Source organism: Dermacentor albipictus, chromosome 7, assembly GCF_038994185.2.
Source record: "Dermacentor albipictus isolate Rhodes 1998 colony chromosome 7, USDA_Dalb.pri_finalv2, whole genome shotgun sequence".
In the NCBI taxonomy this organism is placed as follows: Eukaryota; Metazoa; Arthropoda; class Arachnida; order Ixodida; family Ixodidae; genus Dermacentor; species Dermacentor albipictus.
This window is the reverse complement of record NC_091827.1, coordinates 25,974,298-25,991,892: the sequence shown is the minus strand read 5'-3', so window position 1 is coordinate 25,991,892 and position 17,595 is coordinate 25,974,298. Positions and strand designations below refer to the sequence as shown.

The following is a 17,595-nucleotide window of genomic DNA, read 5'->3' as shown; positions in this document are numbered from 1 at the left end:
GGCTGACCGACCGTGACTTGCTTGGTGGACTACGCGCGGCTCTTCACGGATCGTCGCGTCTCTTGAACGGTAGTTGGCGTCGCTTATCGCGTCCGCATGCCACAACATTTGTTACAAACAATAGAGACTGCGATAAGGGGCTGTGCGTGCGCGTTCTTACTTGTGAGCTTGCTGCGATAAAGATAACGGCGTGCCTGGCAGTAGAAGTTGGGGCCAAACGTTTCTTTAGCGGGAGCCATATCACTCGAGAGCTGTAGTACGTATACTCGGTGAAATGGGTCGTTTCTCGGACATCCAGCATACTTCGCGCGTTCTTCGTCTGCATGAGCTATGCAGACGAAGAATGCGCGTATTTCGTGACGTCACGAATAAGCGGTGGCAATGCTGCCGTTGCATTTTGTGCGGTCAAAAAGAAAACAACGAGAAAAACAAATGTTTGACAGATTTTAATGGCTCGAATTTCTACCAGACGGAAAATGATTATGCGTGGTTCATTTTGGTTAGTTGGTAAAGATTGTTTTTCAAGCCGACGAAAAGCCGGAAAATGTCAACGTAGTCCGGTCGTCTGCTCGTTCTCCCTCTACTGCTCGTCTGTTTACAAACTTGCAGCCCGTCGACATTTCTTGCCAGACGTTTCCGCGAAGGGCACAGAAACACTTGCTTCCGTCGAGTTTGTTTTATGTATTTTTCTCATATTTGTTTACTTCCTCAGTCGTATGCCAGATGTCACGCACATGTCATCGGCAGGGGCAAATCTTAGTGATTAATCGGCGTCAGGAAGAATATGAAAGCTTGGCCACCGCTCTAAGAACTGCTTTTGAAAACCCAAACACAGCGATTGACGAACAGCGTGGAAGGGTCTGCTGACGGTAGCGTCGCCTGCGGACAGTGAATCTAACTGCAAAGCACAACTCCTTTAGCACAGCACAAGATGTCACTGTAAGCAAAGCCAAATGAACATTACTTTGAAAACAGCCTCCTTTTTTTTTTTTCACTCTGATTAGGCGTTTTCAGCACTTTTTAGTACCGTATTTACTCGTTAATGGGTCCACCCCCATAAATTGAACTCACGAAGAAATAAAGGTATGTAATTCGAATATAGGTCGACCCATATCTTTTTAGAAAAGCGAAAGCTTTGATCATGACACGCCTTTATTTGCCGTAAGCTCGGCCAGTGAATATATTTATTCGAGCATGAAGTGACTGGAACGGCCTTCCACACGCCATCGCAGCCCTCACAAGCCCATCTGCCTTTACTGAAGCTGTTGTCGCCCATATCTCAATATGAACGCCTGTTTCTAATGTTTATTTTATTAACCACCCCTTATGTAATACCCCTCCAATGGGGTTTTTAAGGTAATAAAGTGAAGTGAAGTAAGCAACTGCACTGCGAAACGCGCGGAGCGAGACATCTGTGACCGGGCTACTTGCATAGCTGATTGCCTCACGGAAAGTAAAACAAAGGCACTCAGAGCCCCTCGAGTCTGAAGCGGAGGGGGGTGAATGAACAGCATGGCCTCCGAGACCTGAGTGCGCGCGCCACCCTATCTCTGATGCCATGGTGAGCAGCAGTGGCGTCGACGGGCTTGCGTAGAGAGCGTGCAAGAGCTTCTGTTCGTGTGTGGCTTTGTTGCTCAGCTGATAAGCTGCGCGGTGAAGCCGCAGTCTTCTTCTTCTTTTTTTTTTTACAAATGGTATTTAATTGGCCAATAGATTCTTTGGTTGCTGCGTCAGCGATAAAAACCGCAGAGCCGGTCGCTGAGATGCGTGAGCGGGCTGTCCGAACTGTACCAGTGAAAATTAAGCGATTGAACTGCACCCTACGTTAGGACGCCTTAGAGGAGGGCTCTGCATTAGCTTTAATTAGTGTACATAAATCTAAGTGCACGGCCGTTTTTGCACTTCGTCTCCTTTGATATGCGGCCTGGAATTGAACCCACGACCTCGCGCTTAGCCACGGCGGCGGTTTCTGTGACTTTCAGATAAATAAAAATGGGTGCAAAATTTATAAATGTTATAAATGGCAGTGCCAGAATTACATTTTGCACTATAACCAGTCAAAATTAATAAATCAGTTCATGGACATGCCACGCCGATCATGAGCAAGGGGCACCGTTCCAAAATACTGCACGTCATTCTGTCGCCATGACGGTGGTGGCCCACTAGCACGACCGGATTTGGCTCATGCAAGAGAACTGTCTCTCGATACACCACGAATACTTTTGCTGTGACGACGGTAGTTGCGAGCTGTGCACGACAGGCACAGTTCTCCTGATGCCAGGAATTCCTGACGTTTCGCCATGAGGCGCCGTCTAGGTGCAAGACTTCTGTTGTTACGACCGCAACAACAAAAGGATGTTGCCTTTTTCATCCATCCGTGCCTTATCCCCCGCTTGACAGCGACGCCGATAATGCGCGACGCTATCTGCGAAATATCTCGCTTCATGCACGAGACCGTTGAGCACTCAGTGATCGACGCGTTTGCGCAACAGACATACGCGTACGTCTGCTACGTTGGCTTTGCGTACGTCTGCTACGTTGGCTTTGCGTTGTCATCGCTGGCTAACCTCCCCCTTTTCTTTGCGTGTGTTTTTCAGGTGGTGCGGGCGCTGCGATGAGGTAGCGGCACGCGGCGCAGCGAAGGAGCGACAAGGGAGCGACCGGCGACAGCTGTCGGCATGTCGCAGCGAGCGGACGCCATGGAGTTCGAGAAGGGCCGCATCCGGGCCCTTCAGGAAGAACGCCTACACATCCAGAAGAAGACCTTCACCAAGTGGATGAACTCCTTCCTGCAGAAGGTCAGTCTGTCTCCCACCGCCTGCCTCGCTGATTTTTTGTGCAGAAGGCGCTGCACTCCCTGGTGCTATTCCTGGCATCGATGAATTCCGCCATCTTGCCAGCTCTGATTGGCCGATAGGACTTCTGTGGCTGCTCTGATTGGCTCAAAATGCCGCCATTACGGAATTTGACGATGTGGCGGAATCCGCCGAGTAGCACTCTCGGTGTGGAAACCTAAGTAAGAACTCGGTACAAGCTCCGCCCACCACAGCTCTGCACATGTTCTCTGTGTTTCCATGCTCGAAAACACTGTCCTTTACGGATGCTGGTATTGAAACAAGGTCACCTCCACCATGACATTACGGAAATTAGAAATTGTAATTGGCTGGTGCATCTATGAAAATTGTCTGTGGGTTAAATGGTGGCATAATATAAGAACTCAGTACAAGCTCCACCCACCAGAGCACTGCACATGTTCTCTGTGCTTCCACACTTGAAGACGTTGTCCTTTACGGATGCTGATAGTGGGACAAGGTCACCTCCTCCATGACATTACGGAAATTAGAAAATGTAATTGGCTGGTTCATCTATGAAAATTGTCTATGGGTTACACAGTGCTGCAATATTTGCCACTACATTCTTATAGCTTGTCACTAACCCTAGTGTCTATCGGTGCTGCAAGTTCAGCTAGTATGAGAATGATGGTAGTACATGGATTTGACAAAATTTGGTCCTTTTGGCTTCGAATGGCTTTGTGACTTTGCAACAAATTATTATGTTATAAATGCAACAATTTGTGATGATTATACGTGTGCACAAAAGCTTGCTGCCCTGATGCATTTAGAGATGTGATTGCTTGGAAATTTAGAAAGTTAAAGCATAATAAATAACACCACAAGAACATCTGAGGCTACAAGCACAAATATTAGACAAATTCATATACTACCCGTCATTCCATGGTAGCCAGTAGCCAAACTACTGTGTGTAAACTATTGTGTGCCAAGACACCTTCTAGTAAATTTTGTAAGAAGCTAGGCCAAATTTGCCTTCTGCAAGCAGTGGAGTAGACCACGGTAGCAAGTGTATATTGCTGACCTATCCATGATTTAAAGAGGCCTGTGTTATTGTTCTGAAGCCATTATTACAAAATTGTGAGAACAAACTCTTCAGTTGTCCTTGTCAAGGTGTTTAATAGCAAACATTTAGCTCAACGTTAGCATGGCTTGTTGAAGTGCCCTATGTACATCCATGTCTAACAAGGTCTTGATCAAAGTTACTGCTACACCTTAGTCTTATCCTTTCAGGATCTCTTTTATACATCCACTAGCTCTTTTTTTCCATGGGAGGTGTAGAAAAAGAAAAGAACTCGGACAGGAGATAGATGAAAAGCACAAGGCAAATGCTGAATAAAATGTTGCACTGTGGTTCAAAAAAAGACAAAGAGCACCTAAGGTTCTTTTGATAAAACTACTTCTGAACAAGTTCCAGTCTCTATTGCACATGGTGAACTGCACACACACACACTCTTGCTTGTCAATCTCATCAAGGTGTGTTACCACAGCAGACCTGGTGCAGCAAGGTACAGATACTACATGCTTTGATGAAGCCACTGTGTTTGCTGCAACGTGGTATTGTGGCGCCATCTTGCGTGCACTTGGCAAATGGTGGTTGCTGCCTCCGAGGTTTCCATGCACACATTTGCATCTTTTTATGCCTCTCTTCTTGTGTGATTAAACATATGACGCACAAGAGGCTTCACACAAGGGGACTCAAGTCAGATCAAACACAACCTATAACTTGCCACCACTAGTAAAATATCGCATGCATACACGTCTCAGAGGTGTTATATGAAACACAAAAGGCTTCAGATAAGATGTGTCCCAAATTAGTGCAAACACCATATTTAGCGTTGCAAATTGCTCTCTGTGCGTGCTCTAGCAAAGGCAGCAGCAACCCATTAAGCATGGACACACTCATTTAGGCCCAAAAGAGGGTTGTTCCAAAATGACAATTCTTATTTATGGAGAGGGAGTGAGTGAGCACATACATCCATGATTGATGAGTTCGCACTGCCCTCGCTGAATCTTACACAAATAGTTTTTATTCATGAAGTTGTCTTCACCTCATGCACAGTGTAAATCTCTCCTTTATCGAATTTTCTCCTTTAGGAACGCAGACAAAAAATCAGAGAGCTCGGTTTCATGAATGGGTACATGGGGGATGCGAGCCCATTCCTCAGAGGCTAAATACCATGTCATTACTAAAGCAGTGTGAACTGTGGGGCTGTTGTGATGGGACATTTGCCCACATTCCACAATTTTGCATGTTTTCCTAGAACATTCTTTCTTAATTTCTTTGTTATTTCCTAGTAAAATTGCTGATTGGAAGTATCGCCAGAAGAGACATATTCATCCTGTGCAATTCCAAAAGTGCCAAAGAAGGAAGAAAAAGGAAAACATGATCCGCATCTTCACACGAGTGCACTCGTTGCATTCTTTTCGGTCTTGGTTACGAAGGAGTCGTCAACTGACATGAAATTTGCTTGGCTTCGGGGTCATGTCCATAGCACCAGCTTTTGTAACCTGTGATGATCTTTGAAAAAACGTCTAGGTCCCTTTCAATTTGCTTTCTTTAAATCCTGGCACAAAATCAATCAAGTGACCTTTGTTTTTTGTTTCTTCTCTTATGTCAGCACATGGGGAATAAAGATTGTGGCAGCACGTCTTGCGCCTAATTCCACGTTTGGAAACCATTCACAAGAGCTCCAAATCGTGCCAGCAGCTTCTGAAATTATGTCAGTTGTGTAGTGACAACTCTATTAGGGTTTTTGTCAAACCTTTTCATAGGTACGACTAGTTGAAGGTTAGCCGAAATGAGAATGAGCGTATAATGCTCATTCCTCCTCTTCGAAATGCCCAAACCACTCAAAAACTCACGTATGGCTCGGTGTTTGCTCCATAAATGTCATTAGAAGCATTTCAGTTGTTTCTTTGGTAGTTTTTCCAAAGAGGAATAAAAATCTTTGGGTGATGTGCTGTCTCTTACAAATAAATGTCACAGTTTTGCAAGAGTAGTGCAACTACAGTCAGGAAAATTTTCACGAACCCGTAAGGCATTTTATGAGGGCATCGGCATGGATACTTACTTGTGAAGTATCCACCTACACTGACTTAGTGGGCATTGCACAGCAGTACAATTACGAAGAGTTCCATAGAAATAGTTTGTTCTTATTTTGGGTTCCCCCTCATATGCTTTAAGAACAGTGCTGTAGAGACAAAGGGGCTTTTGTTCCTTGTCTCTAGCCATCCAAAAATTATTCTTTATTGAGAAAGTTATGTCTGCCTCTTCTAGTAACTCCTCCAATTAGTCAGGACTGCACTCTGTCATTGGTCAATAGAAGAAGGAGAAGAAAATATGGTGCAGATTTCATTATGTCATTATGTTGGCCAAAGCTTTATACATAGATCTGTTTCATTTATATGCTATATTCTACTCTGATGGCATTTGCAAGCAGTCGGGATAATCTCTTGACGTACTTTGGCTTGCACATCTAGTGTTCCTTGAAAAAGCTGATAGACAATCTTCCTGATCAGTTCAATGAAGCACTGGTGTTCTACTCCAACATTCTTTGCATTGTGCTGTCATCACACATTATCTAACTGTTACAGTTTTGCTTTATCTTTTCTGAAACAATGCGTCATGGTTGCTCAGTGTCCTTCTTTCACGCAAGCGGTCGTTCTAGAGGAGTTGTTTGCCAGCTGTCGAGATAACTTCTCCTCGGTCAGGAAACCTGAGATGACGCTGAGTGATATTTGGCAGCGGTTACTGCCTTTATTATTCAATTGCTTTACTGCCTTTATTATTCAATTGCTTGCTCTACCCTCTTTTGTCAAGTGCCAAGGTTTTAGCGTTCTGTTGCTGGGGTCCCTGTAGCTGCGCTGGCTTCAAATAGTGATACGATTGCTTTGCTGTCAGTTGCATTTTGCTCCTCAAAGAGGCAGAACATGTCAAGTGAGCTCCTGAAAAAGACTTTGCAGGGTGGTGAATGCGGTCTAAATCATGGATCCAGGACCTCAAAGAAGTGCGACGTAATACCTAATGCATTTCCCTCGCATTTGTCGCTAAATCGCCACTGAAGATTTTTGGAGAATCATCATGAGTTACAAAAGCTGGCGCTGTGGGCATGACCCCGAAACCAAGGAAATTTCGAGTCGGTTAATCCTGCTACATTTCGGCATCAATTGCATAAAAAACTCCAAGCATGCACCAAGAAGGCGTTTTTGCAGTATTTTGGAGAAAGTAAACGTCAAGCGCTCGAAATCTATCGTTGAGTCTCCCATGACTGTAGTACCATCTTGTGTGGTCGTCAGAGCTGACAGGTGAGTGGTAAATGACATCTGTGAGGGCCAGCAAGTACGTGCTGAATAGAAAGACAATACTGGATTAGGTTCGTGGTTATGACTAGCAGACCGAGCACTGCCTTTGCTGTGCGTGAAAAGGTGCTGCATCGTGATGAGTCAGCAAATCGCAGTTGTTGCTTGATAGATGCAGCTTGCCATAACTCTCCACAGGAAAATGAAGAGTGATAAGTGAATTCTAGACAAGCATATGCATGTGCGTGTGCATTTACCAATTCTCGTTGGAGGACGTGGCAAAACTACTCTAGCTTGGACTAAATATTTGCTTGTGGAAACGTGTGTATTAACTGCTCGAAAAGGTTGATTTGCAGCTGTGAAGTGAGGTTTTAGCTGCTCCAAAAGGTGCTCCAAGGGGGCTTGGATTATTCACTCCACTTATGTGCAGTTGTTTCTTTACTGCTAATTCTCTCATCTTTTATTTCTTGCAAATGCTGCCATGGCTATTTCATAATGGCTAATTTTACAATATGGTTCATAGAGGCCTGGAATTATGAACCATGTTATAAAATGGGCTACGTGTATTTTTGTTATGCTTTAGTGGCAGCTGCGACTGAAATTTATTCTTTCTTCATGTTTTGTTTTAAAATATCTTGTATTAGTTTCTTTCTTTTTCTCATTTTTCCTGTTCTTTCACGAATAAATGAGCTAGTCAAAGGCAGAAGCGAGTGCGAAGTGATCGATGCTGATTGCAGTGTTTCTTGTTAGCACGTCGAACATGTTTACACTGTTATTTATAAGTTGTCTTACACAAACACATGTAATGGGCAATTAAATAAAAAGCTGGAATCACTGTAGCAACATGCATTTGGTAATACAGTGCATCGTGGCATCTTGAGCAGGCCATCTTATATGTAGGAAGGTAACCAATGGTTTATTAGAATAGCAGAAAGGGAAGGGAAACACTGTTGAGGGCGGTGTAAGGTTAAATGCTCCAATGGCATTAGAAAATTTGCAGGCATGAGGTAGACTGTGATGATGCAAGATAGGAGTAATTGGAGATCAGTGGGGGAGGCCATCTTCCACAGTGGGCATAGATAGATATGATGATGATCATTATGTTGGCAATGGAGTATCAGTGGGCTTTCTTCACCCATTGGTCAAAGCCTCTTCCTCTGCTGTGAAGGTTGTGATGTGACCTCAGTTACTGCTAGCAAAGACATGTGCGGCAAATTTGACATGTGTGACTATAATACCTGGAGCGGTTGGAAAGCTATTTCCTTATCAGTCTGTAATCCATGCTTTTCTGTTCTTATCACTCTCCCATTGCATGCGGGCTGCGTTAAAACGTAGGATGTTTAGGGCACCTGTGTTTCTTCCCATCTGCTCAACAGCTTTACTGCAGCGATACCTCTGATAAGACAAATGATAACATGCAAAGATGAGAGGACATTCAAGTTCACTAGCTTGCCTCGGCTGCTCTTGGGGGGGGGGCTCTTTCCATGGTGGCAATATGTTTGCCCGCACTTAAGAGTCAGTTTTCACTCTTTGAAATGGAAAAAAACCTGCATTATCTTTTAGGCAAGTATTATGACAAGATGTCTTCGTGCAATTGGTGCAAAAGGTCGACAGCATTCTATGCACTTACATGAACCAAACAGATTGGTGTAGGTATCGTAAAATCTTCTGATGCAAGTTCACGTGATGTGACAATACCTCTCTCTTTGTGCCCTTTGAGCTCTCACGTTTTGCTTCGAATGTAGAAAGAAGTATGCTTTCTACATTCGAACAAAATTTTTTGTTTTTTAAATATTGGACATCAAAGAAGCAGCATAAGTGCTGAAGCAGAAGGAGAAATCAACAACTTCAGATGGCTTGCATAGCAACTAAACTTTTATTTGTTTTTATTTTGTCCTCACAAAGAAAAGTCGTACTTCATGGTGCCACGATACCATGCAGGAATGTGCGTTCCTCTAAATCGTAGCGACCTTGGAAGTGGGCAGGTGTGAAATATAATCCCCACAGTTTTCCAAATATTGATTTAAAAGGTGCACTCTTAAATGTGCTGGTTGTACTTTCTCATTCAAGTGTTAACAGATGTTCAAAAGATGAAACAAGGCTAACTGACCCTGCCAGGGAGGCCTCCACAGTCAAGTGTATTTTATGTTGACACGTGTTTCCATCGCACTTTTAATTACTGAAAGCGAAGCAGTTCCTGTACTCAGGATGTCGTCTATGGTCTTAAATGAAAAAAACATTTTTTTTGTGTGTGCTCATACTGGTGCAAACGATGCACTCTACAATACATTAAACATAAGCAGAACACAGTGCTATCTGAAACTTCTATGTTCATGCGAACACCCATAGCTCTGAATTGTCATTCAAGCAAAGCTAACGTATATGTACCTCTTTTTACATGATGCTCTGTACATATTGAAATTAGTTTAACGTGGGACCATTTGATCGAACGAATGATTGATCGATCAATCAATCAATCAATCAATCAATCAATCAATCAATCAATCAATCAATCAATCAATCGGTGTTTTTATTTAATGAGTGGAAAAATACATAGATAAATTTACAGCCCAATTCCAATTAGTATTCAACCCAATATGTACCACCTTTGTTTATAATGAACATTCTTTTCATTGATTGATTGATTGATTGATTGATTGATTGATTGATTGATTGAAATGAAGGTGGTCCCAGAGCACAAGGTTGTATGGGTACCTCCTGCCAGGAAGTTATATAAACAGTAACTGTGCAGCACAACATCACTATGCTTGGAAAATGCAGTCAAAATATTAAAAAATAACACAGTAAAAAAAAACAGTCCTTGCAATACAAAGAAACAATAGATGATAAGAATTGAAAGTATTAGGTATTGATAAGAAATTATAGCGACTCCTTTTTTGGAAAAAACTAACGAGGAAGAATGCTTAATGTGTGATGGGAGGCGATTCCACAATTATTCACATTTCACTGTTACCCTGTTTTTAAGAGTGCTTCTTTTTTCTGTTTGACTTCTCTCAGGCCCGGATGGAGGTGGACGACTTGTTTGTCGACCTGGCAGACGGCAAAAAGCTGCTCAAATTGCTCGAGATCATCTCAGGGGAGAAGCTGGGCAAGCCGAACAATGGCAAGATGCGTGTCCACAAGATCGAGAATGTCAACAAGAGCCTGGCCTTCTTGCACACCAAGGTACGAAGCTTGTCGCCGCCCGTTCAATATGCTCAATCTAATACCGATTAGCTTGCACGTAGCTTAACCCCTTAACGCCTTGTGTTTTCTTTTCTTTTTCTTCCCATGCAATTATTCTTGCTACCATGAGATATGCTAAACCTTGTTATTCTTTGTAATCAACTTTGTATTTAGTTGATTCGTATTCTAAATTTCAGCATGTGCCTATAAACTTAATGATTAAGAAATGTTGATTAATGAATCTTCTTAATTGGCCACCTGTGCATTGAGATTTCTCACTGTTGTCACTGTTGCTCAGGTTCGTTTGGAAAGTATAGGAGCCGAAGACATTGTGGATGGGAACCCGCGACTCATTCTTGGCCTTATATGGACAATCATTTTGCGGTTCCAAATCCAAGACATCGAAATCGACGTGGTGAGTGTCGCTGCCTTTTCAGAGTCTGGGAATGCGTTTTGAAACTTATTTTGCGCAACAAACAGGGACGAAGAATAGAAGAAACACAAGGATGAGCGCTCGTCCTTGGGTTTCTTCTATTCTTCGTCCCTGTTTGTTGCGCACAAGTTTTAAGATGAATTTGTTCCAACTAGGCCGACTCGCAGTAATGTGTTTTGTTTTGTATTTAAGTCAAGTTTGGCTAAGCGCCATTTGTGTGTGTGTGCTTGTGCTCAGGACGAAGACAACGAAAGTAGTGAAAAGAAATCAGCCAAGGATGCCTTGCTGCTGTGGTGCCAAAGAAAGACATCGGGGTATGTTTCCGAGTCTTCTCCTTGCCATGTGCTTGTTTAGAAGAACGTGCACAGTGACCTGGCAATCTTAAAAATTGCATTGACAATGCTTGCAAATATTTTGAGTGTCATTGCCATTGATTTACACCCTGCAAACAGGAACATTTGACGGACCCAAATAAGGATTATAGAGTACGAAGCAGTTTTCCTCGAATACCCATAAATTTTCATACTTCAAGTTGCCAAATCTTGGTACCCATGAATAATAATAATAATAATAATAATAATAATAATAATAATAATAATAATAATAATAATAATAAATGGTAGTAGTAGTAGTAGTAGTAGTAGTAGTAGTAGTAGTAGTAGTAGTAGTAGTAGTAGTAGTAGTAGTAGTAGTAGTAGTAGTAGTAAATAATTTTGATGCCATGTATATAGGTGAAACTTCAGTTACCTTCCTTGAGGATGAGTTGTTACACATGATTTGCAACCTTCCTGTGAGACAGAAATGATGTGTCCTTGAATCGTGGCAGATCGACACTGCTTTCGCTAGAGTGTGTGCAGGTATAATTGTCTGTATTCTCTTGCGCTGTATTATGGCACCTCAGCTGACAGAAAGTCATTTCTGTTGCTCTGTTCTTGTGTCTGCATATCATGCACACATCTTTTTTAATTATGAAAAAATATATTACGCATCTTGATGCACTAATTTTGTTATAGTTAATTTGCCAGACAGCTTTTGCTTACACTTAAAAGCATTTTATCCGTGTTTAGATATCCTGCTGTCAACATACAAGACTTCAGCTCCAGCTGGCGGAGTGGTATGGGTTTCAACGCGTTGATTCATTCGCACCGACCCGATCTAATCGACTACGGTGCCCTGGAGCCAGTTAACCACATCGACAACCTCAACAATGCCTTCAACGTGGCTCAGAGGGAGCTGGGAATTCCTAGGCTTCTTGATGCAGAAGGTAATTATCTACACAAATTGAAATCTTTAGCAGAAATGTTGTTTTCATAAGGGTGGCTATTTTTATTTGTTCTTGAGACTTTCGTTGCCGGTGCAGGCCATCAACAGACACGACTATTTTTAAATGCAATAGCTTTTATTTCTTTCTTTTTTGCATACCCCCTCCAACTTTCCTGAATCTGCCTAGCTATCTGGTTTTGAAGATGTAGCAATCTAAAATAGGAAAGATAATAAATTCTCATTATTAGTAGGGTTCGAGGGAACAACCCCACGACTGTGATACAGTAACTGCATCGTACTGTCTGGAAGAAAAGAAAGTGTAATAACACTACTTTCCCAATTCACAGAATGATCCTAACGGGTCACGTTAAGGGTGGGATCACAAAATATGAAATCCCTTCTTTCGTGATGTAAATCTAGATCAAAATTAATACCTGCCACAATGACTGGAGGTGTAATTGATGATGTACTATTCACAAGAGGTGCATAAAATTTGAAAATTGGGGAGTGATGTATCATAATTTAGCATACACCTTCTCCTACTTGCTGTCGTGGGCATTGAGTTATCTGCAGAATGCCAGAATTTCACCAAATGTTGCAGGTGTACTGCAGTCACATTAAACACATACAAGTTTATGAATCCTGTCATGATGCATCATATAATGGTGAAATGCTATTGCATTCTCACAGGTAGTCATCAGAGATGAATTCTGCAACATTCTTTAAAAATAATATTTTTGTCCCAAGAAATTTGACTGCGAGAACCATGTTTTTTGTTGTTGTTGTTGTTAATTTGCCTGTTTGCTTGCCTCCAGATATTGACACAAACAAGCCTGACGAGAAATCGGTCATGACATATGTTGCGTCCTACTACCACACGTTTGCCCGCATGAAAAATGAGATGAAACAGGGCAGACGTATTGCCAATGTAAGTGACATTCATTTCTACGCAAATTTGTTTGAGTTTTTAATTACCTTTGATAAGCCAAACACCTAGCAAACTTGATACTTGCTATTTCAATAATTGTAATGTTCTTTCTAGCTATTGTCCCTAACATAAAATGCTTTAATCAATATGAGACATGGCTAAAAAGCCTTGTTCCTTTCAGTAAGTGTAGGGATGTCTGTATATGGTTTTTGGTTACTTGTCGCATTGCCGAATGAACCCAAAGCAGCGTATAAGGATGATAGTCCTACCTGTTGCGTTTTGTTCTGTATCTTAGGCTTCCTTGATAATGACGATATCAGCGCACATTGTCATAGAACTCTGCTTCAGGTCATCATAATTGGCACACAGAAGAGAATTTTAGTCTGTTTAATAATGGCGTCATGCAATGTGACACTTTTGCCAATCTGAAGCGCGTAAATATTTTATCCCACTGCAAGCCACCTGTATATGAACGGGATTACACCTTGGTGAAGACGGTATGGGCTCAACGGGCTGAATTTTTTTCTTTCTCACTTGTGCAGATTGTGGCCCAAATGATGGACGCCGACCGGCAGAAGTACATGTACGAGCGGCTAACGTCCAAGCTCCTGGAGTGGATCCAAGCCAAGACGGCTGAGCTGCAGGACCATTGCTTCCCAAACTCCCTGGAGGGAATCCAGGGGGAGCTGCTGAAGTTCAAGGAGTATCGCACTGTTGAGAAGCCCCCCAAGTGAGTGCACGTTGAGTGTGCGTTACGCATTTAACTGGATACTATTAAAGTTTCACAACATCGATATTTTACGACTGCGGTCTCAAATTGTCAAAAATAAGGCATTCGAGACAAAATTTAACATTTTTGCTGACCAAACTCTGTAGCAGCACTGGCAGACATGAATATTCACGTGATAATTGTCGATATAGCTAATGATTGAGCAAATTTCACAAATTTACCTTTTTAATTAATGACATTAAGGGGTATACTGAAATTGCAGAAGGAAGCCAGTAATATAAAAGCATGATAGAAACCTGGTGCCTGGCACAAGTTTCGAAACATTCACCCTTGAAATATGCCAGGTAACTGTTTCTCGTGCTGCATTCTTTTTCACAGCATGGAGACATATTGACTGCAACTGTGTAGACATATCAAGTGGAACAGCAATGCATGTTGCTGCAAATCTGGAGTGCTTATTTCCCGAAATTGGTGCAAAGTGCTGAGCTTGTTGCAAGATGTTATGCTTTGAGTACTGGCTGGCATCAATTCAGCAACTACCACATGTTGCCATAAAGTCAATTACTGAAAAGACAGTAAAATTTTCTATAAATAATAATCATATTGGCTGTAATCGCTCAAATCCTGATGTTTACCATGGTTCTAAAGCCAGAACAGCAAAAATGTTAATTTTTTGCCAAATCACCTATTTTTTAATGATATGAGACAGGTCATTGCAGGAACTTCAGAGCACTATAAATGGAGGGTAATTGTGGGTCCAGCACGAAAAGTACTTTTGAGGCATTGAGAGCTTGCTGAAGAATAAGAGAATTACAAGTATGCATGGAAGTGAAGCATTTAAACTTGCAAAGCAAAGCAAAGCAGCAGCTTTAAAAGTTGGAACCGACACATGTCATGCCATCAAGTTTAAGAATACGTCCATGCTGCGGGGGAAAAAAAAGAAAGCTTGTTAGGAAAGGCTCTGCAGGAAAGCTGATAGTTGTACTCTGAAGCTGTCACATGTTAAAACATGTGACCACGAAATTGCAATGCGACTCGTCCGTTTAGTTAATTTATTTCTACACTCAATGCCACATGGTGTGTTGCAGGGAGGAGTCCTACATATTGTTTTAGGAGTCACACTAACAGTGTAGGAGTAATTATGATCCAAGACCTACATTTTTAAATAACACCTTTGGCACATTTGCTATTTTATCCTACCAGTAATCTAAAGGGCCGTTTACAGTCCGACGTAAAGCGCGCGCGCGCTCGCGCATGCTACATTGCGTTGGCGAAAACAACTCCTTCTATAGTCCGACGCACTGCAGCGCCGACGTAACCGGCGGCTGCCAGCGCGCCCCGACGGGCCCAGCGCAGATTTGGCTCCTGCTCCATTCGCACGCCGGCGCCGCCGACTGCGTCGACCCACAATGCATTGCGCGCGAAGAAAAAGGCGCCAACACAACTCCGCAGACGGCTTTTGCGGACGGCGCGCGACTTGGCGAACCTTCTGCGCATGCTCCGAAGATAGCAGCCTACGGCGCGCGCGTTGAAGTATAGAGGGGATGGCATCTCGGCTGGCGCAGCGCAACCGACGTAGCGTGACTGACCGCGAGCGACGCTCGCCCGCGCGCCGATAACGTTGGACTATAAACGGGCCTTAAGTGCTTAGATCACCACTTATTAGTGATCTAATAACAGGTGAGGAACATTTTTTATCTTAACCTACCAGTGGTCAAAGATCTTGGCTCACCACTTATTGGTGATCTAATAACAAATGTGAGATGTTTGTTTTCTTAGGTCTCAAATTATCATATTAGCTTGACCCATGTTGTGCTTTGTATGTAGTTCTCCTGCAAACACCGTGAAAATAATTCATTTTTTGACCCACACACACCGTATGATTCGGATCGGAGGTTCATTACCAAGGGTGACAACGCGCGACTTGCTCGGTCTTCCAGGTACAAAGAGCGAAGCGACATCGAGGCCCTGCTGTTCGACATCCAGACGAAGCAGAAGGCTCTGGGCCGTCCCCTGTACGTGCCGCCCGAGGGCAAGATGGCCCACGACATCCAGCGGGCGTGGGAGCAGCTCGAGGAGGCCGAGCACGCCCGGGAGGTGGCGCTGCGCGAGGAGCTGCTGAGGCAGAAGAAGCTGGAGAATCTGGCGTGCCGCTTCGACCGCAAGAGCGCCGTGCGCGAGGGGTACCTCCGCGAAATGGTGCAGGTGCTCTCCGATCCGCGCTACGGAAGCAACCTCTCTCAGGTTGAGGCGACCGTCAAGAAGCACGAAGCCATCAGCGCCGACATCCTGGCCAGGGTGAGTGCGACGTCTTGGGTGTGAGGATTGCCGACTTTACTCGTGTAGGACTCGCAGTTTCTTTTTCTTTTTTCTCGAAATCTTGGCATGGTGCGGCTGTTGCACGAGTCTCTCATACGACTGCCCGCTAAAACTGCCCACGTCACGAATGGTGTAAAAAAGAATGCAAATATTGGCTGCATGCTATGCACACATCTATTCGAGATTCGGCATCATTGATCAAGTTTCGCTTCATTCCTCGATGCTTGTGATGCTGCTCCGGTCGACACTGTAGCCTACTACCTCATAATCACACTTCAAAGGATGGTCATTGTGCAGATGAATGCATAGTGGCAGGTAACTTGGGTAAAATGTCTTTGAGCCAATGGCTTTCTCTGGTTTGCTTGCCTGTTTTCAGGGTGGTCGGTGTTAGGACTTTAAGCATTGACATAAAGGCACTGCCATTGCAGAGGACACATGCTTTTGTGCAACCGAATTGCAAGGGTGTATCCGATGTCGAATGCAAACTGTTATAACCTTTTGAGGCACACATGCTGTGGCGTGAGAAGCTTTGAGGAGTCTAGTGATTTAAATGCTGTGGGGGAGCAATCAGGAGCAATCGAAGCAGATTTATGCCACGTCACATCAGTGGGGTTGACCTTGTTAGGTGTAAACGAGATTTCGAACTTTAAACTCAAAGGCTATTACTTTTTAAGCTTGTACATCAGCTACTATGTAGACACTACAACATACTAAAAGGCTATTAAAGGAATCAAGTTGAGCCAGAATTTTACTTTTCTGTGCTTTCACTTCTCGTTTCATGACTGTCGCAGTGAGTGGCATGTTTTGTTACATTTCTGAGCTCGCCTGCATGCCTGAGCGTCATGTACATCGCATTCCTTTGTCAGGAAAACACAGCACATATCTTTTACGTGATCTTTTTCATGCACCTGTGTGATGACCCATTAACGACAGTGAAGCTTGTTAGTGCGCAGTCATTTTTATTAAAGGAAATCATGGCACACATATTTATATGGGTACAGAAGCTTTCAGCACATTTTTAATGAGTACAGACTAGCTGGAAATGTCTCTTGATTTTGATTTTAGAATTGATCAAATATATATAAATGCTCTTCTTTGCTCTTTCATTTTACAGGAGGAAAGGTTTCAGAACCTGACAAAAATGGCTGACCAGCTGGAAGCAGAGAATTACCATGCGAAAGCAAGGATTCGAGTCAAGTAAGTCAGCGCTCTCATATATGGATCAATCCGTCGCAGCATCTTGGTGGGCATTGTATTTCGCTGCTGAGTTGTCTTCAGTTTCATAGCGCAGCAATAGCTTCCAGGTGGAGGTACATTGCAGGGATGCCTTTATTGCCAGGTCTCATTGTACATTGCACGTCTTTCTTTTCTTTTTAGTTTTGAAAAGTTTTGAAAAGCTTTGAGAAGTTAATGCTTAAATACTAAAGTGCTATTTTCGAGGCCTCTACAAGCTTTAAATTTCAAGAAGTGCTTAAAAGTTGTTTTACTTTTCTCTGTGGCTGTGCTTACCAAGTTTTGTTGGAACATGGCAGTTAGCAAGATTAGTGCTATCCAAAGGTCAAGCCAATGCATCCTGGCTATCAGC

The 17,595-nt window shown here is 43.1% G+C and overlaps 1 protein-coding gene across 3 annotated transcripts in view; it reads left to right on the top strand.

Moving 5' to 3' along the window:
- LOC139047758 (spectrin beta chain, non-erythrocytic 1-like) overlaps positions 1-17,595 on the top strand; it is a 242,785-nt gene that overhangs the window by 131,681 nt on the left and 93,509 nt on the right. For all 3 annotated transcript variants that reach the window (XM_070521780.1, XM_070521782.1, XM_070521781.1), the window contains exons 2-10: positions 2,598-2,798; positions 10,170-10,337; positions 10,636-10,752; positions 11,008-11,084; positions 11,838-12,034; positions 12,849-12,961; positions 13,504-13,691; positions 15,632-15,989; positions 17,125-17,207. In XM_070521780.1, the coding sequence (XP_070377881.1) occupies positions 2,679-2,798; positions 10,170-10,337; positions 10,636-10,752; positions 11,008-11,084; positions 11,838-12,034; positions 12,849-12,961; positions 13,504-13,691; positions 15,632-15,989; positions 17,125-17,207 (1,421 nt within the window). In that variant the 5' untranslated portion in view covers positions 2,598-2,678. The remainder of the gene's footprint in view (positions 1-2,597; positions 2,799-10,169; positions 10,338-10,635; positions 10,753-11,007; positions 11,085-11,837; positions 12,035-12,848; positions 12,962-13,503; positions 13,692-15,631; positions 15,990-17,124; positions 17,208-17,595) is intronic.